Source organism: Schistocerca piceifrons, chromosome 1 (genome assembly GCF_021461385.2).
Source record: "Schistocerca piceifrons isolate TAMUIC-IGC-003096 chromosome 1, iqSchPice1.1, whole genome shotgun sequence".
In the NCBI taxonomy this organism is placed as follows: domain Eukaryota; kingdom Metazoa; phylum Arthropoda; class Insecta; order Orthoptera; family Acrididae; genus Schistocerca; species Schistocerca piceifrons.
Genome location: NC_060138.1, coordinates 398,555,969 through 398,583,913, shown reverse-complemented (window position 1 = coordinate 398,583,913; position 27,945 = coordinate 398,555,969). Strand labels below are relative to the sequence as shown.

The 27,945-nt window shown below is 37.6% G+C and overlaps 1 protein-coding gene across 1 annotated transcript in view; it reads right to left on the bottom strand.

Moving 5' to 3' along the window:
• Nucleotides 1-1,969: 1,969 nt before the first annotated feature.
• LOC124791171 (serine protease easter-like) overlaps nucleotides 1,970-27,945 on the bottom strand; it is a 61,751-nt gene continuing 35,775 nt past the window's right edge. The window contains exons 3-7 of the mRNA XM_047257839.1: nucleotides 22,709-22,806; nucleotides 18,240-18,345; nucleotides 14,915-15,105; nucleotides 13,213-13,314; nucleotides 1,970-3,386 (exon numbers count right to left, since the gene is read on the bottom strand). Coding sequence (XP_047113795.1) covers nucleotides 3,076-3,386; nucleotides 13,213-13,314; nucleotides 14,915-15,105; nucleotides 18,240-18,345; nucleotides 22,709-22,806 — 808 coding nt within the window. The 3' untranslated portion in view covers nucleotides 1,970-3,075. The remainder of the gene's footprint in view (nucleotides 3,387-13,212; nucleotides 13,315-14,914; nucleotides 15,106-18,239; nucleotides 18,346-22,708; nucleotides 22,807-27,945) is intronic.

The following is a 27,945-nucleotide window of genomic DNA, read 5'->3' as shown; positions in this document are numbered from 1 at the left end:
TATAATCTCAGAGCATGTGAACAGAGAACAGCACAACTTTGATGGGCGTATCTAAGCTTAACAATGATAGCAGTATTGTATGGTTCTGTATGTCTGGAGGAACTGTTTCGATGTGACACCACTTGGACTGTGTTTCCACCTCATTGATTATTTATTCAAGCAGAGAATCATGTTCCACTGTCTCCCAACTTAGGTGTCAAACCAATGAACTTCACTGAATTATAAACTAGTATGAATAAAACGTCGGTTCAAATTGTTACAGGCTGCTGAGTATTTAAATATTATATCAAATCAATCAAATATTTCAAAATGTGAATTTACCACAATTTTTTTTAAAACTTGGTAAGTTTTATTATCATTTCAAATGTACTGATAATTTCTCCCGAATGAGGAGTCGACAAAAGGAGGTAGAAGTTCCGATTAAGCTGCCTCTTTCACTTTTTCAATCATTCCAGTATTTTCGAAATTTTTGAAGAACATAACATTAAAGTTAGAGTGTTCTGCTTCTGGAATTAGGTTCAGTTTATCATAAAAAAGTGGTAGAAGTTTGCAAGTTAGAACCTAATATACGTTTTGAATTATTAAGATAAAACGAATTTTCGTATCTAAATTTTGTAATGCGAGTTAGATTTACTGATATTTGTTATGAATCTATAAAGCCAAGATTAAAGCACTGTACTTATTATGTGTAATAATGAATCTGTACCGTGCCTGATCTTTATATGGTATTTTTACAAAGGTATAGAAAGTAAAACAGTCAGTTCAGAGCCCTTAACTATACTCGGTTCCGTTTTAAATGTTCAGGAGTTCAAAATTTGTGATTTATCTGGATAACGGTGTTATAGAATATAAATAAAGTACAGTTTTACTTAGTCTTGAGGGGTACTGATTGGGAGCCGCTGTCAATGCGGGAAGCGATTTTCGAGCGAATGCTTCGTTCACCGTCCGCATCGAGCATGTATAAAGAACGCGATGTTTACAACCGGAAGTTATTCGATCCCCGTGAGTCATATGTGTTGAGTCTCACCATGTTGCAGAATGTTCCATGAATCTTTCCGTGACAGTGTCTGCTTAAGCCTTAAATGGCATTAACAAGTATTGATATGAATGTTTTTAGGTTGACTGAGATATCCCGCTTATTTAGAGCAAATACTTAAAAGCCGACTTTCGTGGTTGTAGTAATGAACTGGAAAGCCCACGTTACGTTTTCAATGTTTCGTTTCATGTACTGATCGCTGTATCATAGCAAGCCGTTTGGCAAGTGGCTTAGATTATTCTCTACTTTTAAGGCTAGTAACTAAACTTAGACAATTATGAACATAGAGTATAAATCGTCTCAGAACTGTGTCAAGTGCTCAATGCTGACAGAACAAGTTTTAAATATTCGCAAAAATTAATTACTCTTGTGCATGTAAGTATTCATTATAATATGCTGTTCTTTTAAATGACAATAAACTCATTTGTCGCCCTAATTCTCAAATACTTTGCATTATTCATAGAGAGTTACGATATTTCACTTTTGTCTCAACGAGATGAATTGTGGATCAGTGGACAAAAGACTATGAACAGTATATCCTCCATCGGTTTCTGGCTGTTTGCACATATAGCTTTCAGTCCCTTATAGAAGAGTGTGGTTTCCAAAATTAATTTCACGCAAGACTATCAAGCATTACAACGTAGAAACTAAATAAAAGACTTCACAACTTTACCCACTGCCTGGCACACTCACAATGTAGGTACACCAGGTGTCAAACCCTGAGCTGCCTACATAGAACTGGCTTTCATTTGATTGACTTTTTATGTGCATCAGGAACAACTGAGGTACTTGGCAAGGAATCCTTAAGCTCAGTCATAACCAGGGTTTGCTTAGACTATGATTCCATTTTACATGAACTTCAGCAATGAAACAATATGTATTTTAAAACGTTTATTTATAAATAGTAATTAACAAAAATAACAATCTATTAATGATCCAGCTCACTCCCATGATGCACAAGGACAACAAAATAAATTACAGTTCACAAAATTCACTTAGTAAACAGCATGGTTTCACGGCTCGAAATCAATTTCTCTGCAATAAAACACGATCATCCACTACCAATCGGGGTTGCGTGGATGTGGAGTGGAGGTCATGTGGTCAGCAACCCGCCCTCCCAGCCGTTTTGCTGACTTTCTAGAGCTTGGGTTCGCTACTTCTTATTCAAGTAGCTCCGCAACTGGCGTCACGTCACAGCTCTCGCACCAAGGAAAATGAGTTTGCAGTGAAGTGAAACGAATGCGGATCTTCTACATATCAGCATTCTATACTGGTCACTCATTTGCGGAGGTGGACATACCAAAAAATTTGCATAAATTATTAATAACTACTGTAAATGAGATAACGAGCGACGAGAAAGTGATCAAAGCAATTGCCTTTTTGATGAACATATACACAACCTTTAATTCTTGAAACTAGGGAACAAGGAGACACAAGAAACAAGGATAATTTAGGTTTGTTACTACACAGGATAGTATTCTGTGTCAGATGGTGAGGTAATTGTTAGTAGTACCATGTTATCACATCATTTGCAATGAATCAATTGTTTGTCAAGATTAATCCTCTGAAATCCTGTTGTTCTCAGTTGTACTTACCTTCCCTGTTTCTATGTGTGAGAGCCTCACGAAATTTTACTGTTCACAAAACGAATTTTATTAAAATTTTCTCAATTTTTTTCATCATAAGCACCTTCTTCGCTCGTTCCACATATGTACAGTACGTAACAGTAACGTATTTAAGTTTTTTCTTTAATGATAATTTGTTGCAAAATTTTGTGTGTAATACACAAAAAAGATAAGGACAAGGGAAAATTTAATTATGAAATAATCAATATCTTAAAGCTGATGGTGCAAATGGCGTGAGAGGAGACACTGCTTTACGTTAACACCTCTTAAGATATAATGTCTTTGATATTCATTGCAGTAACGTGAACATTAGTGTCTGAGAGTTGATGTAATTTGTCTGGATGCATCCAGTCGAATGATATTCATGGTGGTCGGCCACAATGATTTGGTGGGATGTAAGTCGTGTGATTGATGTTAAGGTCGAATGGTGTCCAGTATCCAGGTGAGGAAGGAGGAGACACGGGTGTAGACAGCGGGATAGCCCACCATGCCGCAGTTTCGGGGGCCAAATGACACGAGGCCAACGAGGATACCCCTAGGTGGCCGGCCTTTGAAGGCCATGAGCGGGCCGCCGCTGTCGCCGGAGCAGGAGTCCTTGCCTTTCTTACCACCGGCGCATATCTGCGACGTCACGATGCGTCGGTTCCAGCGCGAGTACCGCTGTTGGCACGTCTGCTCGTCCACCACCGGCACCCCGACGTACAGTTTCACTGGGCTGGTGTCACCTGCAAAACACAAACACGCGCGTATTAACCAAAACATGGGTATATAATAAATTTCATTGAGACAGAATATTTCTTTTGACTGATCAGCACAGATATGAGTATAGAAACTCAGCTTGCCCTTTTCTTGCACAACACCGTTGAATCGTGGATGAAGGGCTACAGGCAAATTCCGTATTCCTAGGTTTCTGGGCAGTATTTGGCACAGTGCTCCGCTGCAGTCTGCTAACGACTGTTCTCAGCAGCGCTCGCAAATTTTAGGAGCGGCACCTAACTGTCGTCTAGGTCCGTGCATTCTGGTGGGCTTCCAAAATGGCCAGGCTGAGATGCCAGAACTACACATACGAAACTTCATTCTATGGATTGATATAGTTTTAATTGTGTCATTGAGTGATTTCGCGTAAGATTGAGATTTTAAAAATGTTATATACATCTAAAAGTTGCTGTGGAAGAGCGAATATACAGGGACTAATAAAACGACACCGCCAGACTTCGAGGGGTGTAGAGAGCATCTTGAGAAATACTTTGACAATAAGTACCCATGCCCAGTACGCTAATGTTGCTACAGAAATTAGAAATTACTGGTCCAATCAGGCCACCAATTCTGCAGGTAATGCGTGTTCTGCTGCGATGGACGCAAGTGGAATCGTCCACAGTGCGATTTCTTAGATCTGCCACTAGTGAAATCGTTAGACAACATCGAATGCATCCACACCTATCACAGCGTTATAGATATACATACCCATGTTTGCTGCCGAAAGCGTAACCTAGAAGTAGTCGTCAGTCCCTATGATTTGCATGCTGTATTTTGTTGTTTCACACATGGGTTCGAACATTGAAAGGAAGCATTTAAAAAGATATAAGGACTGCTTACAACAAGAGCAAACCACTTTATTTGGGATCTTGTTAGAGTTGGCACAGAAAAGATGACATTACGGAAGTAAGACGAGAAATGTCTTGAAAGCTTTGAAATCTGACTGTGGGGAAGAATTGGGGAAAGTAAATTGGTAGAGTGGTAAAGGAACTATTAAGGGTTCGAAAGAAAAAGGCAATAAGAAGTAAATCTCCAAAAATCTCCAAATAAACGTAAAGTTATCATTGACGGTAAAATAGAAGATAAAAGAGACAGAAATAGAAAAATGTATTTCATACAGATGGATCTGAATGAAGAGACATCTTACCAAGAAATGCAGAAAACTGAAAGGACTTGGATTTCGTGCAAGATTAAGTGCTGCTGATATCAGTCTTTTGGTATATATATATATATATATATATATATATATATATATATATATATATATATATATATAATGATGATTTTTGTAAGACCATATTAAAATGTCAGAAACTGGTTAAATGTTGATTTGTTTCAATTTCTGGACTAGTCACACGTTCATGAGTCCATATGGATGTGTGAAGAACACCTCTTCTGCATAAAACGTGCAGTGGAACATTTAGCAAAAACCTTAGTTTACAAAGTAATTAGAATAATCCCTGTATTACTTATGGTTTCCTCAGAAACAACTTTGGACAGAAAAGGTAATTTCTCCAGTATAAACTATGCCTCAGAGTGAAAATTCTACAGTATTAAATAAAGTGCACCTATACAATCAAACCAATTTGTTGTTGTTTTACATTGATTGTGCATCAAATGTGACATGGTGGGTTTTACCATCTCCTTTGATCAGGCCTTGCCAAGATTCACAAGGCTGCATGCATGGGAAACTTAAGAAAATATTTTTGCACCACATTGAAACTACTTATAACAGGGGAATATTGCACCATACTCCTATAAAGAAGATTTTGTCATGGGTGTTTATTTTTAATTTTAGTTTTTTTTTTTTTTTTGTCAAAGCAGCAAATTTTGTTACTCTAGTACAGAAGTACAATAGATAGTGCTATTACGGTGCGTAATACAACAAGAAACTTCAGATACAGGTGTTCAACATTAAGTGGAAATGTTTATACAATTTACACATTTCTATTTTAGAATATGTAATAGATCCGATTTTAGAATATGTAATATATCTAGTCCTATGGTTCGAGATACAGTGAAATATTCGGAATCTGAAAAATTCGAACGTTAGTGGGACTCTCAATTTCACGAGAGAAGAAAAAAAAAACATTTTGACACGTGTGTTGAAACAATTACTAAATAAACTTTACAGGCTTCTCTGTGCAGTCGAGGATATTGCTCTTGGAGTAACATTCTTGTAAATTTCTAGACTGGATAAACAGGCCAGTGAGCTGGTTACGTCTATGAGCTCAATTTGGAAGTAATGAGATATATTAGCAGGCAAAAGCGAGAATGGTCTGACAGATAATCGAAATCCGTCGTTATTCGAGCAATGTCTTGGAGCCTCTTTGGTGTGGCATCACATGTGCTGGACTGCTGTTCAAATTGCTCTCCTATACTTTATAAGGCTTTAGACTTCAGATACTTATTTCAAAGATTATTGGTGTTAATATTTGCTTTAAAAGTAACTTATTAGTGGATTTTCATTCAACTTAATCAATCTTTTTGTTATTGGTTCGAGTGGTCTGTTATTCGGATTCGAGTGTTTATATCGTTCATCGAAGTCTCAGCAGTATCTATACATTTCGCGGCTCTAAAGCTAAGTACTAACAAAATTACTTGTGTGCTGTTTTTCGGTTATTAAATGTAGTTGTTTTCAACGGTGCATAGTGCTGTTTATGGTGAAATAACGACTTAATAAGCTTTCTGAAACTTTCGCCCACTATTTTTTATATAGTTGTTTGTGTGTCGAAGTCATTTATTAAATTTAGTACGCCAGTTTTCGACAGACGGTTTTTTGTTTGTAGTGAAATATTTCAGGAAAACTCTCGTTCACTTTTTTCAATTTTGTTGAGTGTTCCAGTGATCGCTTGAATTTTTGGTTTTACATAAGAAATTTTGTGGTATTGGTATTAGTTATAGCTTAGTAGTATTAATAAAAGTATTTGCTTCCTTAGTAGAGTGCGACATTCTAGATAACTATTGTTAGTTCTTTAAATAGTTCTACTGTTGAAATTGAACTTAGGTAACGTAGACATTTAGTTTTTTCATTAACTGTTAACATTATTTTTAAAGGAGCAGAAGTTTGGGTTTTGCCATAGCTTTGTGAGTAGTGGGTTGCAGTGTCAGATTTGTTCAAAGTATTTTCACTGAGGGCAATCCACTGCGGAAACTAGAGGGCATTCTAGCCCACTGGCTTTCCCTCTCCTGGAAATGCAGAATTTGTGGCAGAAATAAACTGATAGAGTAGCAGGAGGGTAAGATCTGTGCCCTTCAAGTGCAAGGAGGAACTAGATAGTTTGAGGAGGGCAAAGGGCACTGGGGAATGGGAACTGGCAGTTGGTAGGAAGGCAGCTAGGAGTAGGGATATTCAGACAGTTGCATTTTGTGTATAACCGACAGATTTGACCAAGAGACAGAATTTAGTGGAGAGGAGCCCCTTGTAGCTGTAAGTGCAGGAAATATGCAGCAGTCCTCAGCAGATAGGTAGCCTAAGTCAGTTGCAAATTCTAATGGAAGGAAGAAGATTCTGCTGCTAGGTAGTTCACATGGCAGAGGTAAGGGCCAATAGTTGCAGGAAGTGTTGGGGAGTGAGTACCAGGTCACCAACATTGTGACGCCTAGTGCAGGGTTGGCTCAGTGACTGTTAGCATAGGCAAGTTATGCAGGAATTTTACGAAAGAGGATCAGGTAGTGATTGTGGGTGGAGTTGCAAATATTCTCGATAGGGACAGGGAGTATGATGTAGGTGGTGACCTGGTAAAGATAGCTACTCAAATTGGTGGCACTAAGGCTCACTTCGTGCAACTGTTTCAGCGTCATGAAAGGCCTCTTCTTAATGCTGCTGTTAGGTGTGTTAGCATGGGCTGGAGAAGGTGCTGATGGCGAAGGGCATGACTCACATTGTAGTGGTGCCAGTAGAATCCATCAACAGATTGAGTTTCACTAGGCCTGGCCTGCAGCTTAATAGGCATAGAAAGGAGAGGCTGGAAGTGCTTATAGGTGATAGTGTAGTGGGCGGTGATGGATCAATGGGAAAATTCGTGTAGTAGTTGGTGTTAGAGCTGCACCTTTTTATACTGAAGTCAGCTGATAGATATCCCTGCTTAAAAGGAGTCCTTCTAACAAAGGAATCACCTTCAAAGGAGGTCAATATCCAAGTACTGAAGGAATTACCATATTTAATCAAAATATAAGAGGTATTAGAGATAAAGTTAGCGAACTGCTTATAGATGTTGACTGTGACGGTGTTGGTGTATTGGAGCATTACATAAACAATTTGACAATTCAGAGGCTTCCATTACCAGGTTAAAAATTAGCTGGTTGTTTTTCAAGGAGTTCTTTGCTGAGTTGGGAGTGGCTGTGTATGTACAAAACAGTATTCCATTTGAGTCCTAGATGTATCATTGTACTGCACTGAAAATGTATCAGAATGTTGTGCAGGGGTAGTAGAATTTAATGAAACTAAACTTGTAATTTCTGTTATTTACAGTTCTCCTGACTCTGACTTCAGAATGTAGTGACTTCAATATTAATTTTATATTTGATTGAGTAAGAAAAAGAAAATTGGAAGATCTCCTAAATTCATAAGATCTGATGCAGACAGCGATTTTTTCTAACCAGGGTGCAAGGGAACAGTAGCACAGCCATTGACCATATCTTTATTCTTTCTTCCTTACTAGATGGGCATGCTATAAGTGAAGCGGTGATTGGCCTTTCAGACCATGAGGCATGCATTTTAACACTAAAAGGTTTTTGTACTCAAACCAATGTTGTATATAATTAATGTTGCATAAAATTACAAGTTATGTAGAAAAGTTAAGCCAACGGCAACAGAGAGTTTTTTAAGCCTCGTTAAGGAACAAGAGTGGCAAGATGTTTATAGTGCCGATAATATAGATGACATATATAATGCTTTCCTTAACACATTTCTCATGCTCTTGAAAGTTGCTTTCCATTAGAACATTCTGAACAGGGTACTAGTAGTAAAAGGCAGCCTGGGTGGCTACCTAGTGGGATAAGGACATCATGTAGAACAAAGTGGGAATTACATCAAAATGTTAGTAGTAGTCACAATCGAGCTGCAGTAGCCCATTACAAACAGTATTGTAAAGTGCTTAAAAATGTTATTACGGAGACAAGGACCGTGTGGTACACAACTAGAGAAGCTAATTCACAGGATAAAATTAAAACCAAATGGTCAGTCATGAAGCAAATGTCTCGTCAGCAGCACAAGGTCGACAATATAAGTCAATTCGTAGTAAAAATATTTCCGGTACTGAGAACTCAGATATATGTACAGTACTTAACAATCACTTTCTGCTGGTGAATTAAATAAAAAGTTAGATCCCACAGGGAATCATGTAACTACCTCGGAAAATGCCTTTCCGAGACTGATGTCTGAAATACTCTTCTGTGCTACTGACAAGGGGGACATTGACTCAGTGAATAAATGAATCAAGACTACGGATTCTCACGGATATGATGGAGTGCTTGGCTGAATATTGACGTACTGTGCTGGACATGTTAGTCCTGTAAATGTAATTTGCACTTTGTAATTTTTCCTTTAAGAAAGGTCAGTTTCCTGAACAATTAAAGTACTCAGTAGTAAAGCTACTTTATAAAAAGGGAGAAACGGATAATGTAGACAATTTTTGTTCTATTTCTATGCCATGAGTATTTGCCAAAATTATTGAAAAGGCTGTGTATGTAAGGATAATTGATCATTTTATTTCACACAATCACTGTCAAATCTACAGCTCGGTTTTAGAAGTTAACAACTGAAAATGCTATATTCTCTTTTCTCTGTGAGGTACTGGATTGACTAACCAGAAAGGCAACTTTTTTGATTTAACTAAGGCCTTTGATTGTGTTGACCACAAAATATTGCTCCAGAAGTTGGACCATTATGGAATACGAGAAGTAGCTCCAAATTGGTTGACATCTTACTTTAACAACAGGCAGCAAAACGTCATTATGCACAGTGTTGAGACTGTCTGAGCGGGCACAGTTAAATGGGGGATTCCCAAGGGAAAAGTGCTGGGGCCACCCATATTCTTTATTTATGTAAATGATACGTCCTCTAGTACTACATGTGATTCTAAAATATTTGTGTTTGCTGTTGACACTAGCTTGGTAGTAAAGGATAAAGGATGTTGTGTGCAACGTTGGCACTCTTTCAAACAGTGCAGTTCATGACATATGTTCATCTCTTGTAGAAAACAAACTAACGCTAAATCACAGGAAGACTCAGTTTTTACTGTTCCTAACACACAGTTCAACAAAACCCAACGTTTTAATTTCACAGAATGGACATATGCTTAGTGAAATATAACAGTTCAAATTTCTATGTGTTCAGATAGACAGTAATCTGTCGTGGAAAACCCACGTTCAGGATTTTGTTCAAAGACTTAATGCTGCCACTTTTACTGTTCGAATGGTATCTGAAGTAAGTTACAGCTCGACACGAAAAGTAGTCTACTTTGCTTACTTTCATTCTCTTATGACATATGGTATTGTATCTGGGGTAGTTCTTCCCATTCTGAAAAGATATTTTTGGCTCAGAAACGGGCAGTTCAGGCAACAAGTGGTATAAGTCGCGAACCTCTTGCCGACCCCTGTTGATTAGCGTTGGTATTCTGATATTGGCCTCTCAATATATATTCATTCTTTACTGTCGTTTCTTGTTAACAATATCAGCTTATTTCCAAGACTTAGCAGCTTTGACTGAGTTGACACCAAACAGAAATCAAATCTGCATTTTGATCACACTTCCTTGACTCCTGTGCAGAAAGCTGTGCAGTATACTACTGCATCCATTTTCAATAATTACCACAACAAGTTAAAAACTTAGCAGTAATCCCCGCGCTTTAAATCGAAACTGAGAAATTTCCTCATGGATCACTCGTTCAATTCTGTCGAGGAGTTCCTTGAAAAATTAAGGTGCTTCTTGTGTTATGCTGTTGATTGTGTTTACATAAACTTATGGCTTGTCTTTTTTGGGTTCATTAACTTTTTATTTTATCTGTTATTAATTTATGTCGTAATTTCATGTACTTACACGTTGCATGAGCTTCGTCATTTGCTCCTCAATTAGGTCCTACTGAACTAGACGTGTAAAATAAAAATACAAAACTCGTGTTGAAATATCCTCGTTCCTCAAACGTAATCAGTCATGTCTGGTCCACAAACGACTAGCTTGAGCCACGGGAAATGTTCCATGTCATGAACTGGAAGCCGATTTTTCCATATACTCGTAGCATCAATCTTGTTCGCCATATCTGTTACCAAATGATTCTCCCCTTGCATTAAGACACTTAACGAATTCAAATACGTCAGGATGTCTTCCATAAAAGATTATGTCACCACTATACTTATCATTAACTCTCTTTTTTCCCTAATGTACGCCTTCATTCAGCATCCACTGCCGTTCTTCAGAATACAAGTGCATTTCTGCCCGGTTCAAATGGCTCTGAACACTATGGGACTTAACATTTGAGGTCATCAGTCCCCTAGAACTTAGAACTACTTAAACCTAACTAACCTAAGGGCATCACACACATCCATGCCCGAGGCAGGATTCTAACCTGCGACCGTAGCGGTCGCGTGGTTCCCGGTCGAAGCGCCTAGAACAGCTCGGCCACACCGGCCGGCTTTCTGCCCGGTGTTATAATGACGTTTCATTGAGTGTTTTTCCAGCTCACAATAGTGCGATGCCTTATTAAGCACCTCGCTTGGCCTATGGGTGATAAAATTGCTGTGGTTTCTTCACTTTTTTTTTTCGGCAGGGACATTGACGCCATAGTATTCCTAATGCAGAACGAAATCAAGTTTAACACAAATAGTAATTTCAGCGAACAGCCTGATGTCTGATAAGACGAATACATCGCTGTAGAGTTGTCGAGCTGCAGTCTCCATTTTCCTCTTCCTCCTCATCCTTCAACTCACTCGCTGGGTAGGACCCTGGCTGCTCGCGCTCGCAAATTGCGGTTTGGGCAGGCCTCCCTTAGGTATTTCACTTATAGTGCCCGCCTTAGAAGAAGAGACTGCAAGTGATAATGTGTACATGTAATCACTGCTTCACACCTTGAATTCACCAGTTAGATGAAAAATGTGGTTCTATGTGACCAAATTTATTATAGTTTTCATCTAATGCATACACTGACATTAAATTCTATGTTGTGTTGCATAGAAGAATTAAATTTTTTCGCCATCACCTATTTCCTAATGTAAGATCGACAGGAAACCAAATGGAAGAAACTAAGTTTAGAGAAATACAAAAAGTCGTTATCCACGAATACGCTATTTAAATGAAGTATATAGACGATACCACGTGTGCTTCCATTTCTTGATTTGTTATGAAAAAGTTTTCCACAGATTTTGTTTTAGCATCCACGTGATTTCTGGTCCAATGAAACACCTAATTTAACTAAATCATCTGCTGAACTTTATGAAACAAAACTGACGTATTCATGAAAGCCGACATAAATGTATTAAATTGGTAAATGTTCAGAAATTTGTAGAGGGTGTATGTGAATTAGCACTGAAGTTAGAATGGCTAACTGGCACGTAGAGCGTTAATTCCTTGTACTGCCCGGATTTTTCCTCATTAGAGGACTAGAACAGTGGGCACTCAGCCTCCTAAGGACCACATGAAGAGTATCGAAACAGCACCAAATATAACGATCAGCATACGTATAGAAGTTGAATGATTCAAAACTCTCACTCCAAGTAGGATCTTTCATGTCATGAAAGAAAGAAGAAATATAACAGCAGCTGGAGGAATGGTCTTCACTAATTTCTACATTTCCTTGTTTTGGATCGGGAAGAGGAGGAGCAGATAATTGTTTAACGTCCAGTAGACAATTAGGTCATTAGAGACGGAGCACAAGCTTGAATCAGGGAAGGATGGAGAAGGGCAGCGGCTATGCCCTTTTGAAGGAACCATCCCGACATTCGCCTTAAGCGATTCAGGGAAATCACTGGAAATCTAAATCATGGTGACTGGACGTGGGTTTTAACCGTCGTCCTCCCGAATATATGTCTAGAGTGCTAACATGCTCGGTTTTTCGATCAAAACAAATCTGTGATCCTCACCCTCTGAAAATGTCCAGCAAGATAAATATTTTAAAGGCGCATTTTACAGCATATAAATACTTGAATAGGTGAAATAATGCCCGTGAGAAGTGGTATCCTATCATATCCTATCAGTAAAGAGCTAGTGTGTACGTATGTACTACTTTCAACGAATTTATGAGACTTTTGAACAAATTACAACTTCCAGAACATAATATTTGTTGGTAATATATATGGTACATTTACTTGACGAGAACGACCATAGATTGATTGACCCTAATTCACAATCCAAACACAGTGTTATTTAACACATAACGAACCTCCTCAAGCTGCTTGCACACTTAGATTTCTCAAACCAGGACAGTACCAATGAAAACCGGAAACATAAAAAATGCTGGACTTAAAAATCTCGTCACGAGTTTAGAAGATTGAGCTGGTCTGAAAAAAAAAATTCGTTTAGCCGTATCTTGAAAACGATAACTTAGCGATGTTTTCTGAGTACACCTTTATTCTTAACGGTGGTGCCAATGGGAAAAAGAGAGATAGTAAACATTCTACATGGTTGAGAATCGTTTTAAGCTTGGAGCATTTGTTGTCATTCTTTAAATCGACAACACAAAATACAAGCCCTTTCCTTATTCGGTCAACGAATGATGTTTGAGACTAATGATTATCTTCAATACCCCAAAATAAGAGCATTATTCCTTAGTGAAGTTGTTGATACGTGGAGAGGCTTACCATATTCTGTTGTACCCCATCCAGCAACAACAAGATTCTTCCCGACGAACGTCGCCTGCCTCATCTCAGTACTAACTGGCAGACAGATTGGTCTGATGAAAGCTGGAATACAACAAAATTTACAATAATTTTTTATCAAATATTCCAGATATTCGCATTCTTAATGTATATTTCTAAATTTTATCTACATTAATCATTTTATTCGTTTTCCATGGATCGCTTCAGAATTCATGGAGGTGTATTCCGTTTTTGCAACAAAATAAATGGTAGTTTGTTTTTTTGTCATACTTGTTTTGCTTCTTGTATTTTTAAATCAACTTCGGTGGTCAGTTCTGGTGTTGTTAATCTACGTGTATCGTCCTGGAGATGTATTTAGTCGAGCTGCATATTTCAGATGGCCGGTTTTCTCAACCAAATTTATTTCATTACTTCACTTCCACCTTTACCGGTGATTGAATCTGCCTGAAAACACAGAAATTCAACACACAGAGGGAAATGTAAGTGAAATGGTGAATTTAGTCGAGTAAATGCCGAAAATAGGCCGTCTGTTGTATGCAGACTGACAAAATACATTTCCAGATCGACACACCTGGATTAGCAATATCAAAATGGCCACTGTAGATGCTTGGGAAACAAAAGAAGGGAAATGTGTGGGGCAAAAAAGAACTGCCTTTCATTTAGTTGCAAACACGAAATATATGTTCATGAATTTATGCATACCACTTAGTAAAAAGGTAAATGTCAGGACAAACATTAACAACTTAAACAAAATTTAACGACAGTACTGACAGAGGGACAAGATAAGGAATACCTTATTGCTGTAAACAGTAACTGTCTTTTTTCACACATTACAAAATCAAAAAGATGGAATACGTCAGATGGAAATGAAATCTACTGAGGCCTATCAGGTTATAAGAGTCCATATCCGAGTTCCAGAAACAAAATTAAAACCACAGGAAGCCTTGCACACAGGACAACAGCGTGAAGTCGCTCACAGTGAACAAGTTGTGGAATGTACTTCAAGCAAGCCATCTTCATGAAAAATTACTTACGTTTGAATTCACCCACTCTTATTTGTAATGTTTCGAATGAATAAGAAAACTCTTTTCAATCCCTCACCAGCATTGGTTGATTCGAATTAACAGTAAAGAGACAAAAAAGAATGTTATGGCAGTACGGCATCTCAGTTTATCAGTTTGGTGGAAACACAAACTTAAACACTGCAGAAAGTTATTTGTTCCACTGATGTAACTGACGATTGATTTGCATTAGTTCTCAGTCCATATCGACTTGGAAAAAATAAAAAATATTATTGATATGAAGGACACCATCTTCGATTGTAGAGAGTTTTGTATGCAACATGTGTGTTGAACTTTGAAGCCAGCCAACTATGTTGTCAGTGTTTGATCATCAATAGTCCGATCGAACAATAAAAATATACTTTCTGGTTCTTACTGGAAACAATATGTAGCCCGAGACTTGCGTATATGATCCCAATCGATGGAGCGGCCCCAAGTTAATTTGGTGTGATATTCACTTCAGGGTATACCTGTTTTTGCAGCAACTACTGGCAATTCATGAGGGGCTGCCTTTATTTTGGATATACTGTACCAGTCTGATACGAAACGTATTCTCTAATTGACCTGGGCGGTGTAGCTACCGTGGTGTTTTGAGAAAGAGCAGCCGGCAGCACGACACTCACAGTTATCGGGCGCGTCGCGGTCGAGCCTCAGCAGCGCGATGTCGTTGTCGACGTTGCTGGTGGCCTGTGGCCTGAAGTCTGGGTGCGGGATGACCTCCTCGATGCCGTAGTCCTCGGCCGGCGGCGCGCAGATCTCGCCGTAACAGTCCACGTCCGTACGCTGGTCCCACTCGCCCAGCCGCACGCCCACACTGCAACGCAGAAAGGAAATAAAAAGGAAAACAAAGTGCCAGTCATTGCCACTATTAAAACGAAATATCAGACATACACTGAATTGGCGAAAATCATGGGATAGCGATATGCAGATACACAGATGGCGGTGGTATTGCATACACAAGGTATAAAAGGGAAGTCCATTGGCAGAGCTGTCTTTTGCACTCAGGTGATACATGTGAAAAGGTTTTGGACGTTATTATACCTGCACCACAGGAATTAACAGACTATGAACGTGGAGTGGTAGTTGAAGCTAGAAACATGGGACATTTCATTTCGGAAATCGTTAGGGAATTCAGTGTTCCGAGATCCACGGTGTCAATAGTGTGTCGAAATACAAAATTTCGGGCATTACCTCTCACAAGTGACAACGTGGTGGCCGACGGCCTTCACTTAACGACCGAGAGCAGCGGCACTTGCATTAACTTGTCAGTGCTAACAGAGAAGCAACACTGCGTTAAATAACTACAGAAGTCAATGTGGGATGTATGGGGAACGTACCCGTTAGGACAGAGCCGAGAAACTTGGCAGCAAACCGACGTGAGTGCCTTTGCTAACAACACGGCATCACTTGCAGCGCCTCTCCTGGCTTGTAGCCATATCGGTTCAACCCCAGATGACTGGAAAAACATGATCTGGTCAGATGGTTCACGATTTCAGTGGGTAAGAGCTAAGTGTAGGGTTCGAATGTGGCCCAGTCCTCACGAAGCCATGTGCCCAAGTTGTCAACAAAGCACTATGCAAGCGGGTGTTGGATCTGTAACAGTGAGGGCTGGAATGGACTGGGTCCTGTGGATGTTCGCCGATCGGAAAACCATTTGCAGCCATTCGTGGTATTCATGTTCCCAAACGACGACGAAACTTTTATGGATGACAATTCGCCATGTCAGTGGACCACAATTATTTTCGACTGGTTTTAAGAACTTCCTGAACAATTCGAGTCAATGATTGAGCCACTCAGATCGCCCGACATGAATCCTATCGAACATTTATGCGACATAATCCTGCTCCGACAAAGTTCCCGCAGTAGAGACGGCATGGCTCAATATTTCTGCAGGAGACTTCCATCGACTTGTTGGGTCCATGCCGCGACGAATAGCTGCGCTACGGTAGGCAAAAGTCGGTGCGACTCGGTATTGGGAGGTATCTCACGACTTTTGTCCCCTCAGTGCAAACGCCCTGCATTTTTCTACCTTTCTGTTGCATATCTAAGACTCTCGCTCTTTCTGCTGGTGCCTATGTCTTTATTATCTCTCAAGGCAAAAATATTGTCGTGCACCAATTGCCATTGTTTCCTATTTTCTTACGTATACTGTTTTAGTTACATACTTATAAGACATGAAAATTTGAGCTACTCACATGGAAAGTTTTATACAGCCTCGAATTTCTTTACCATCGCCTTATAATATCACGCTGATCATTTCAGTAAGGCATACACACATCCTTAAAGCTAAAAGGTTATATCCATTCCCTATATCTTCAAACAAAACTCTGAAAGAGAAATATGGATTACGGTGTTTTTGTTGTCCACATCACAAGGCAGATGACAACTCATCTCTTTAGAAATGGATACAAATTACATGCTAGTAGCAATATGTATCAAAACAGTTGCAACTCGAAAACTGCAGAGTTCCTCGAAGATGTTTTCACATTACACAGGGATTTGTTAACTTTTTGCTTCATTTACACTTCATATGTTAGTAGCATCGCTGAACAAGATCTTTGAATATTGTCAACTATTTGTACAGTCTACAACAATGTCTGTAAAATTCTTTGAAGTTACATATTCTTGTGAAGTTGTTTCACATTTATGGTCATAGCTACCTATGACATTAGCGGCACAGAGTTGCTTTTTTTGTTGATTTACTTGGTCTTGGACGTATAATACTCTCAAAATTCTGCTTTACAAGTTAGCGAGTTCTTTATAAATGGTATAAAAGTAATTTCTTAACGAACCAGTTCAGTAGACCTTTAACAGTAGTAATAAAAACGGTATCAAACTGTCATGAAATATTAGTAAATTGTTTTGTAGGTAGATTTTTCTGGTCATGTTTCTGGGAGTGCACCTGCATGACGCGAAGCCCATAAAATGACAAGACAGAACCGCTTTTGTGGAATGATTTGCCCGCCATTGCACACCATACTAGGCAGTTGCCCAGGAGCGCCACAAGGTTGAAATCTCATTTCCAGCTAAAACAGCTCTAGGCTTTAGACTCGCAGAATTACATACTATCTGTCCAGGCTTGTCCAGAGAGGTTGTGATACACACTCTAAGAACAATCACCATCAGATCACAAGGGCACTCTCTTTCCAAGAAGAACCTCTCACAGGGGATGAGCAAAGTTTTATGGACGCCTGATTTTATGAGTACTTAGTAAGCCTGATGCACAAATTTATGAATAATTGTGGGTTTAGTAATCCTACATTAAGTCCATGTTATGTACCACCGTATCTTACCACTGAATGACGTCTAAACAGTTTCAAGTTTATCAGCCATTTTTGGAAACGCCATCTCAGAACCTTCACTGCCACAGGAAAATACAGGTCGTGTGAGGATTTGAAAAATACAAAACAATGTGCTGCACTGACTGATTTTTACATGCATAACTTTATTCGTTCAAGCAGGGCATAGAAGACCGTGTAGTTTTCATATTTATATGAAGGGGCTTACATCGATCGCTTGTGAGGAAGTATGGTAGCTACCTGTACCTAAATTAACTTGTTGATGACCCTGAATCTGACTTTTTATTGACTTTTGCTGGACTGATGTTTGTCATACATGCATTAGCTTAATGATAAATTGTCAACTATTTCATCTGGAACGCTCCACATTGTACCGCTCTCATTTCCATCCTACCCAATAGAAGAATACACAGCGCTTCAAACTGCCACAGCATATGCAGGGCGATCATCCAACGAGCCGCCTTTACACAGATCTTCCATAAAACAGGCAGTCAACCAAAGTCGAGTACAGAGCGCTGTAGAATATGCCTTCATCATCACAGAGAATAGTACAGCCCCATCAAGACATCAAAAGCTGCTATAGCTGCCGAGTTTAAGCGCTTCCGATGGCGACACGCTGCTGGGAGCCAGTATGGAGAGGTGTACTCACAGCCTGTAGGAGCCGAGCTTCCTGCCGTTGACGCAGTGCGAGGCGGTCAGCACGTAGCGGCTGGTTATGAGCGAGCCGCCGCACCGGAACTCTTGTGGACTGCCACCTGCAGATGGGCGCACACTCGTTAAGCCCCACAGTCAACGACAGAATAGGCCTACTAAACCACAAAACATCTATAAATTATTTCGTTAAGATATATAGCTCAAGACATTATTTGGTGGTTTCCTATTAAAGGTGCTACTCCTACCAAGGTGTTACAGGGACTTAAATTATCCAATTAAGATATGCCGATGTGTAGCAGATGGTCTTAAATTCTACAGTACTGCTACACATTACGAAAGAACCCTTTTTTCAGATCCAGGTCAGTGGTGAATTTCTAACTAGGAATCCAAAGTTCTCAAATTAGATTCTTGCTCACTTCTAAGAGTCTTACCTGTCGCTTAACATTTATATGAGCTTCGAAAACGTTTTTCAATGTGAAAAATGCCGAGTTGCTGCGTTTTTCAGAGACTTTAGGTGGCAATGGTCCGCTAGTAAAGCACTGTTGTGTTGAAACCAGCCTATGGGTTGATGGCAGCTTTAACTTTTTTTTTTTTTACTTTAATAGTGTATTACAGCTTGCACAGTCATATCTAGTACCGGGTGGTAATAATTAAAGCGCAGGTGGAGGTCCAGCGAGAGCTGTAATTATGGTGTGGCAGCAAAACTTGCTATATATACACTAATGCATAAATATAGGACCAATTTGTGATGGAAAAAATTAGTTCCAATTTTGGCAACCAGGTAAAAATCTGGAGCTGTACACTTTTTGTATGATGGTATGACATACACGATGTCCTTGGATAGGCCATAGCATGGGTGAACAGCATGGCTATCGAGAAGAGAGACCATGTGCTGTTGGTGAAACTGTCTTATGTGAAAAGCAGCGATTATCCTCGACTGAGAGAGTCTGAGGAGAAGCCAAATACTATGGAATGGTTTAAAGAAGATGATAGTGAAATCCTATCCTGGTGCGAGCTATTGATGAGGTTGCTATTGCCATAACTGACCATATAGCATGTGCGTGCCCTGAGTAGTTCTAGTGCTTGAACAGTGTCAAAAGAATTGTTCATCCCATGGTCAACAGCAAGGAAAGTTTTGCTGTTTATTTAGCTTTGGAACCTATACAAGATCCAGATGCTGCAGCAACTGAAACCTGACAATCTGTGGCAACATTCTGAATATGCTTTTCGATTTCTATTGCGGATCTAAGCTGATGACATGTGGATGGGCAATATTCTATTGAGTGAGGAGACACATTTCACACTACAGGGTGAAGTGAATACACAGAATTGCCAAATCTGGAGCACTGTTAAATTGCATGTTGTACATGAAGATCCACTGAACAGGCATATATGACCGTTTGGTGTGGATTCACAAGCACCTTTAGTCTTGGTCCATTCTTCGTTGAAGAGAATACATACAGTGGGCCTGTCAGGTGCACCTTGATGTCTTCATGTTAACGAAACTTTCTTTGACAGCATGTGATTACTGCTTTGAAGGCGTGGACCTGTGTGGAAATCACTGTTTGTATGCAAGATGGAGCAATATCTCATGTCTGTGGCCCAATGAAAGATTTGCTTAATGAAACCTTCCACGAAAGTGTTATCTCCAGATTTTTATCACATGTACGACCTAGAAGATAAACTGATCTGCATCCATGTGAGTTTTGGCTCTGGGAATGCGTAACAGAACTTATTTAGCACAAACACTTGTGGTCTGTACCTGGTGTGATGATCAGTATACAGGAACACATTGCTCAGATTCCACCGGGATTGCTGTGAGCAATTGTTGATCATATCATTTTACGGATGCAGCATGTCGTCGACGACTCTGTTGCTCATACTCAACAAACCGCATAAGCGCAGTTTAATAATGAAATCATCTTTATGCCTTTCTCACTTGTTTAACCGTTTCTGCGACGTGCTGTTCCTAATCCAATACACATGGGAACATTCCTATAAATTTTTCTTACATTCACATTGCCAGATTTGCACTGGTGGCCTAAATTGGGACTAATTTTTTTCCAACATCAATCGGTTCCAAATTAACACAATAGAATATCTACGCTGTTTCATTGCCATACAATAACTACAGTCCACGCCATGAGTATAACTGCACTCTAATTATAGCCACACTGTAGAGTGCACGTTGAATAACTTGCACTGTAGAAGTGAAATCAGTAGGACACACATAGGACGAGTGGTTGTAATGGTTTTTGAAGGTAGGCAGTGTAGGGGTCATGACGAACACTGGAAGGGAAGTGCGGCTCTAAACTGAAGGCTATACTCACAGTTTTTGTAATCATCAAGTGGAGTCTTTCCATGCACACATTTGTTGATGACCGTTCAGAAAGATCGATTGTCACCTCTAGTTTGGTAAGTATTCAGAAAGAATTCCGTTGGAAATACAACAAAAGCAGCAATTTGTTTTAACCTAGTTATTTAATCATTTGTAACTATCAAAGAAGTGTAATGGGTGGCATTTTGAGTAAAACCTTCATTTCTCTTGTAGCCATGTTAAAATTTGCTTCTGTTGTCGAAACACAACGGAGTTCACATAGTATCACCTCACTAACTTGTTGTACATACGCAGTCTTGGTTTGTTAAGTTAGCAAGTGAGGAAGTTAGCTCAGTAGCTTATGAAAAAGCCCATCCTCAACAGAAAAATATTGCTATTCCTAAACCCACAACGTTTCCCATTTCAACAGCTATCGATGGCCCTTAAAAAGTAGATTCTTTCTCCGAAAAGGTCTGTAGTTTGTGGAATAATACGATAGATAAGTTTTGAATGTTAACGATATGGCAAAATACTCTACTCTTTGTGTGCTATCATTTGTCAAAATCTCATCTCGATATTTCAAACTGTTTTTGAAATATGAGGGATGTTGTGGATATTTCACACTTGTTTTATTGCGTGCATGCAGGATCACAAATGAGTGTGCCACATCAAATTTCTAGAGATTGGTGACAGGCAGAGACCTCCATCCAAGTCCAAAGAAAAATTCAATATCTTAGCTAATTTGCATATGCAACAACATATTAAGTAGTATCCACCATATGGAAAATCGTAGCAACCGCCATCTTTCATAACAATTTATTTTTTAATTTCGCACAGTAACTGTGACCATTAATAAGATGATTAGCACATCATCATGAAGCTGACATAAGCAACGCAAAAATGAAATTCGTTTGTGGAATAGTTCTGAAACTCGTTTGAGAAAGATTACCAGGCTAGCTTCTCGATTCTGTCATCGCAGTGCATCGCCGACCAGCCGAAAGCGGTCAAACAATGTCGGCCTCCCCTTCCAGGCAAATGAATGATTTCGCTCTGTCCTTTGGACAAAAATTGCCCACTGCACATTGGCCACTGTATCCTACATGGGCCATAATATCGAAATTACAATTACGTTGCTTGTAATACGAGGTATTGCATAGACATCACTAGCCATTGGAAGGTTGGCAGTTAGAGCTGCATTCATCTGAACGTATTAACAAATAACACTAGAGCAAGATTACGTTTCACACATTATGTCTTGAAAATAACTTCATTCTCAAGTGAAAGTATGTTACAAAAACGGTACCCATAGTTACGAAATACGATTGTTCTGAGTGACGTTGAACAATGTTTGTAAACTACTAGCCATGTTGAAGCTATATAGCTATTATCAAGTGACCAAAGGTCAAAATCATTTGACCACAAGGATATGACAATTATTGCAGTTGTAGTCATATGTTAATGTTTTCAAGATAGGAAGTATAGGTCTGTAGTTATTGCTATGAGTTACTAGGCTGTTAGGACTTGAATCGAAAATCGTACACACCAACTTAAGTTGAATACCCTGCTTGGACTAATTTAGATAATATTTGGTATTATGTTATAATTAATTTTGAATGTAGTGTACTAGTGTAGATGCCACATAGTTGCCTGTAGACGTTTGGTTCCCAGTGCAATTTAGATTTCAAATAAAACGCTGGAAAAATAATTGACAACAGCTGATCGATTCCTTGTACTACCCGCAAGTTTAACTCAGAGATCGTTGGAACTTGCACTGTTTCTTGATGCTGTAAGTCTCAATGATAACTTCACTGTCATCACTGGAACTGGTTATTTTTAAGTTATGTTGTTGTGGTACTGAATGTGTTACACATAACCAAATATGTCGTGATGACTTCATGCAGGAGGTAGAGAAATTGGCATATGTTGCCACTGATGGTTCCTGACAATGAGGCTGGGCGAGGTATTAAGTGCTTCAATTATTACTTAAAAATAATCAGAGAGAATATTATTCAAATATGTTATCGAGATAAACTATGTCTGCAGAACACGGGAATTCATTCACCTTGTCAGTGGTAAATAGAAAAGTAATAGCTACTGCCAATGATAATGACTATGTTGAGATTAATAAGAGTGAACATGCAACTTACGTGATGAGTAGCCAAGCAGTGCCATCCAAGGATACTGGTTGACAACAGTCAAGTTGCCATTGGTGATGCGGTCAGAGTCGTCCAATCCACATGTGGCCCTGCAATGCATTAGCACATTAGCTTTCCTGTCGGAGGCAAGTAGAAACATTTGTAGTGACAACACATATTCTTCCACTTTTGAATAACATAATCATGATAAATACCTTCGTGGATTTAGAAACTGACAAATAACTACAGACAACAACAGACATATTCGTAAAGGATTTCGCAATTTCTACAATTAAAGATAGACTGAGGAAGCAATTATTTCTTTCCATCAATCGAATGAATCACCAATATTACTACATGGCTAACCATGTAAACAGTGTATGGTGCATGGATCCAGTGGCAGGTAGGCTATTTAACAACTTCCAGGAACAGAAATAATTTGAATTTCTATATTTTATATAAGTATTGACCAAATTTATAAATTTAAAAAGCTGTTGCAGTCTACTCATTAAGAGCTATAGTACTATTTAGTGGGAATGTTGAATCCACCTGGCAGTTGCATTATTAACATTCCTATCAGGCACACACAAGATATAAGAAAAATAAAATTTTATATATGTATTTAAAATATCTGAAAAAATAATTAAAAACTGAATGTCATGAAACTTATTATCATTATTTTTAAATTTCTTAATCCTATTGTATCTCAATTTAATACTACCATCTTCAAAACACTGAAAATTCCACAAATCTGTTTGGCAAAAAATTTTAAATTTATGATCAAGGCCCATACAAGTTTTTTAAGCAAATCTAGTTTCTAAATATTCTTACCCAGGAATGTAACACAAATAATTTGCCTCTAACTCACCAATCTTTTTAAACAAATTAGAAATATTTGCATTACTGAGCCTTTCTGGTAGAGCATCAATTTATATAGACTACAAATTAATTGAGCTGAAAAATTATTAATCTTCTAAGTAAGGACGCATATGAATAATATGTGGGATAAATTTGAGTTCCTTCATGAAATACTAAATGTAGTGATTAATTAATTTTCATTTTTATTAATTTTATGTAAGTTCCATCTTTGTATGTAGCAATCTTGAAGACAAATCTTGTGTCTATCTGGGAGTTTGTTCCTAGATGGAGGATTTAAGTAAAAACAACCGAAATCTTTAATTTCTTGACAACTAGTAAAGTTCTTGGTTAAATCATGACATTCATCATTTTTCATTCATAGCAACATGTTGGAATGATCTTCTTTGGAAACTATTTTTAAATCGTTCTTGTAATAGTTAGCTGAAATATATTTTCCACATACACAAATTGTTTATCATTATTCATATTTTTGTGGCATTTTTCAGCCACATTCTGTACAAATATGTAATTGCTTATCCTTTGTGTACATGTGTGAATACAAATTACCAACTGACTTCCCCACCTCACCTTTTCTTACAGATTTTGGAAGCCTTCATTTACTAAAAAACAACTTTTATTACATTTAAATTAATTCACTAGTATCAGGTAAATGTAACTCATTTTATCATATTCTAAATGAAAATTTGTGTAAATAAATTAATCGTCTTTCTTCTTGCTGTACACTAGATAACTGTACAGATAAAATATTTACACTCTTAATTTCTTTACTTTTACTAGCGTTTTTACGACATATTTTTATATCATTTATGAGCTGTTAGTACAATACATGTTTCACGAGGAAGAAATTCAAATCTGCAATCAAACAGCTTTAGACGCAGTCTTAAGGAAATTACAACACTAGGTTATTTAAAAGTCTTAACTTTTATATTAAATGGAGTCAAGAAAGATAAGAAAGAGAAATTAATTGCATCAGATTTACTGTGATTTATCAGTGGATGAAGAAAATGACTGCTGGATTTTTAAACAGGGAGAAACATTCATAGAATTTAATCACCATTTAAAGACATTTAAAAAATTACATTATATTCAATGGAGTCGATTTTAGACCTCATCTACAACAAACTTAAATATAATGATAAAGAAGTTCTAATGAATATTCATAAAGAGAGAAATCCTTGATTTAAAGCTCAGGATGTTGTTTAAATTTTGAACTATACAGATAAGGCAGTAATGGCGATGATGGAGGCAAAACAAACTATGGCAAAATTAGAGATCCTCTTCTGTGGCAGGGCTAACATGTAACAAATAAAGATCTATGTTGATAAATTAATGTGGTTTATATTCTTTAACTTTATCATCTAAGAAGGAAAAACCAAAATTAACTAATAATTGGGTTACACATGAAGTTTTACCATGCATCACAAAATATTCTGAATGGAACCTACAAGAAACTATAAAATTAAAAGATAAAGAAAATCAGAAATTGCAACAGTTAAAAGATAAGGATAAAGAATGTCTACAACTAAGAAAAAGAATTTCTTATGTAGTATAGACGAAAAAAGAACAAATTATTTACATTTACACATCCCATCCTTATAACAACAAATTGTTGGTGGTATATTGTCTGAAAATCGCCATTCAGAAGATTATCTGGTTTTAATATGGGAAATCTGAAGAAGATAAAATATTTCATCAGAAAATGTGAATGTGCAGATTATAAAATGGTTGAACTATAAATAATATGTCCTTCTACAAGTCTGATCTGGAAATAGGAGAGATCTCGAGAGATTGAATGAGAGTCTCTAACTGTTCTTTCCACCAACATGTCAGCTTCTAAAGTTGTGTGCTCAGTGCAGAAGACAGCTCGTCAGTCGTTGGGTCTTCGAGGGCGGAGGCTGCTAAGCCATTAATCTGAACCTGTGATTGTGCTTTTTATGGGGTTGCCACTCGCCCCAAGTTAGTCTCTCTATCTACAGAGGGCAAGATCTGTTGTACTTACAATAAAGGTAGGCGACACTTCTCATTAATGTTTCCTGTTTGGTTATTATTTAAATATTCACACATTTACATTGTTTTTTACAACACTTGATATAGCTTACTTAATTGTTAACTTTTCTTTTCACTTCCGATATAGAGTATGACACATCCGCCTGAAACAGAGTTACATGTATGGTTCTGAAGTACACCCGAAACAGAGATACATGTCCAGCTCTGAAGAACACCCAAAACAGAGATACATGTCTGCCTCTGAAGAATGTCCAAATCCGAGTGACTAGCACAAACAAAGTACTTTGTCTCCCAGGCATGCCAAAGCAACCTGAATGTGTCCAAAGCACTTTGGTTGCAATATTGTTACTCTTACCTTTGTCAAAAGAAGTGAAATATAATAAACAAAAACGATACACTCGTAAAGTAACCATTAGAGGTCGTCATACTAAAAACTGGGTTTAAAGTATATAAAATATATAGGTAATTAATAATAGAATTTAGGCGTTTTGGTGCATAGCACCCAAATGTGCTGACCAATCAGAAGCAAAATTAATACAGTTGGTAGACTCTCACAGAGGACTGGTAGATACTGTACCATCTGTCACTAATACCTCACTCCACTTTTGTACCATATGCTACTTCATATGTATCAAGCTGCATTGAAAAATAAACTAGTGGCGGCCGCAGCAAGGAATATCACAGAACATATAGTTAATATTTGTTTTGGTATACACAGAGTCGATAAAACCAAAGATATGTACGCTGTTCACTTGACCATTCTATCTTTTTTGTTGAAAAATTGCGTGACCAATTCAATGATATAGTTGCTGAAAGACATTAGAAGAGGAAAAATGTTTGTGATGAAAAATTAACTAAATCTGTTGCAGAATTTGCTTAAAAATATTTTAACTAATGTTGTTACTCTTTGTAAATGGAGTCAGTTTTGGAGCTCGTCAACAACAAACTTACTTACAATGGTAATCACATATATATGATTATTGATGAAAATAATATTCCTTGGTTTAAAGCTAGAGATTTAGCTGAAATATTAAAATATAGAATTAGAAATCAAGCTATTTACCATCACATTACAGAAAAATATAAAAAAAGGTTTGAAGGACCACAAATAGCTAACCTTCATTGAGATACAAACTTTATCAGTGAAGTAGTTTTACATTCATTACTTACGAATTCAACATTAAATTAGCTGAACAATTTCATAACTGAACAGTTTTTACCATCAGTTTGGGAACATGGAGAATGAGAGAAGAAATTATAAATTCCTACAGAAACCAAATAGAACACAGAGATTATGTTATAGAACGACTGCAAGAAATAAACAAAAATATCAAAGAAGTAATCAAATTGGAGGACAGACAAAGAGAAAATTTGAGAAAAATAGTTAATATTGCTGTACAGACAATAAACGGTCGAAGCAGAGAAACAGATAGATTATTATCACATGATGTACCTGAGACAAGAAATCAAAATTTAAGATTGGATTTCATTCGTTAAGATTAATCAGTAATAACAGTGAGTGTAATTATAATAACATTAGCATACATAAAAGTACTTTGGAAAAAAACAATGAAACAATACTAGAGGTAATCATCCAAAATTCGCAGTTATGGTAAGACTTAAATATGATCCCAACTTAGTAGACTTGTACTAGAGAGAGATTGAATATTATTTGATAGCATAATTATTTTATCTTATGAATGATTACACACAAGAATTGATTACTGACATGATGCGTTTTCATCAATAAAAGTGGAACGTCAAAAACTTTCTTCATATTTACATTTTGTGTAACTTTCATAACAATTCTTGTCGCATCTAATAAGAAAACTTACTAAATCTATCATTTGATTCAATCAACTCAAATTCCAAATTCTAAAATCGTTCTGACTTCAGACCATTTGTGTTTACTTTTATTTTAAAATATATTGTACCTTCATTAATAAAACAATATGCATAACTAATATGGTAATCAATATCAAAGAGTTTTCACAATTTTCAATAACTCCATTTATTCAAGTCCATAAAAAATTTTATGAATGAATTTCATTTTTATCTACCCAACTATTATGTGAATTATGAAAACGCAAGCATTTAATATAAGCCTTAAGTCATTTCTTCAGCAAGACCTTCCCCACAAGATAGACATCAAGATATCTTGTCATCTGTGGTTCTTCTCTGTCCAGTGCCTTTAATTTATATCTGATTGGAATAGAATGAATACCACTCTCAATTTCAAAAATTTCTCAGGCAAATCAGCTGTTTATCCTTTTCCAAAAATTCCTTCAAATTTACTTAATTTCACTTGTTTTAAATTTGGATTTATTATTAGATACAATAACTGTGGGCTTATAATTTTTAGC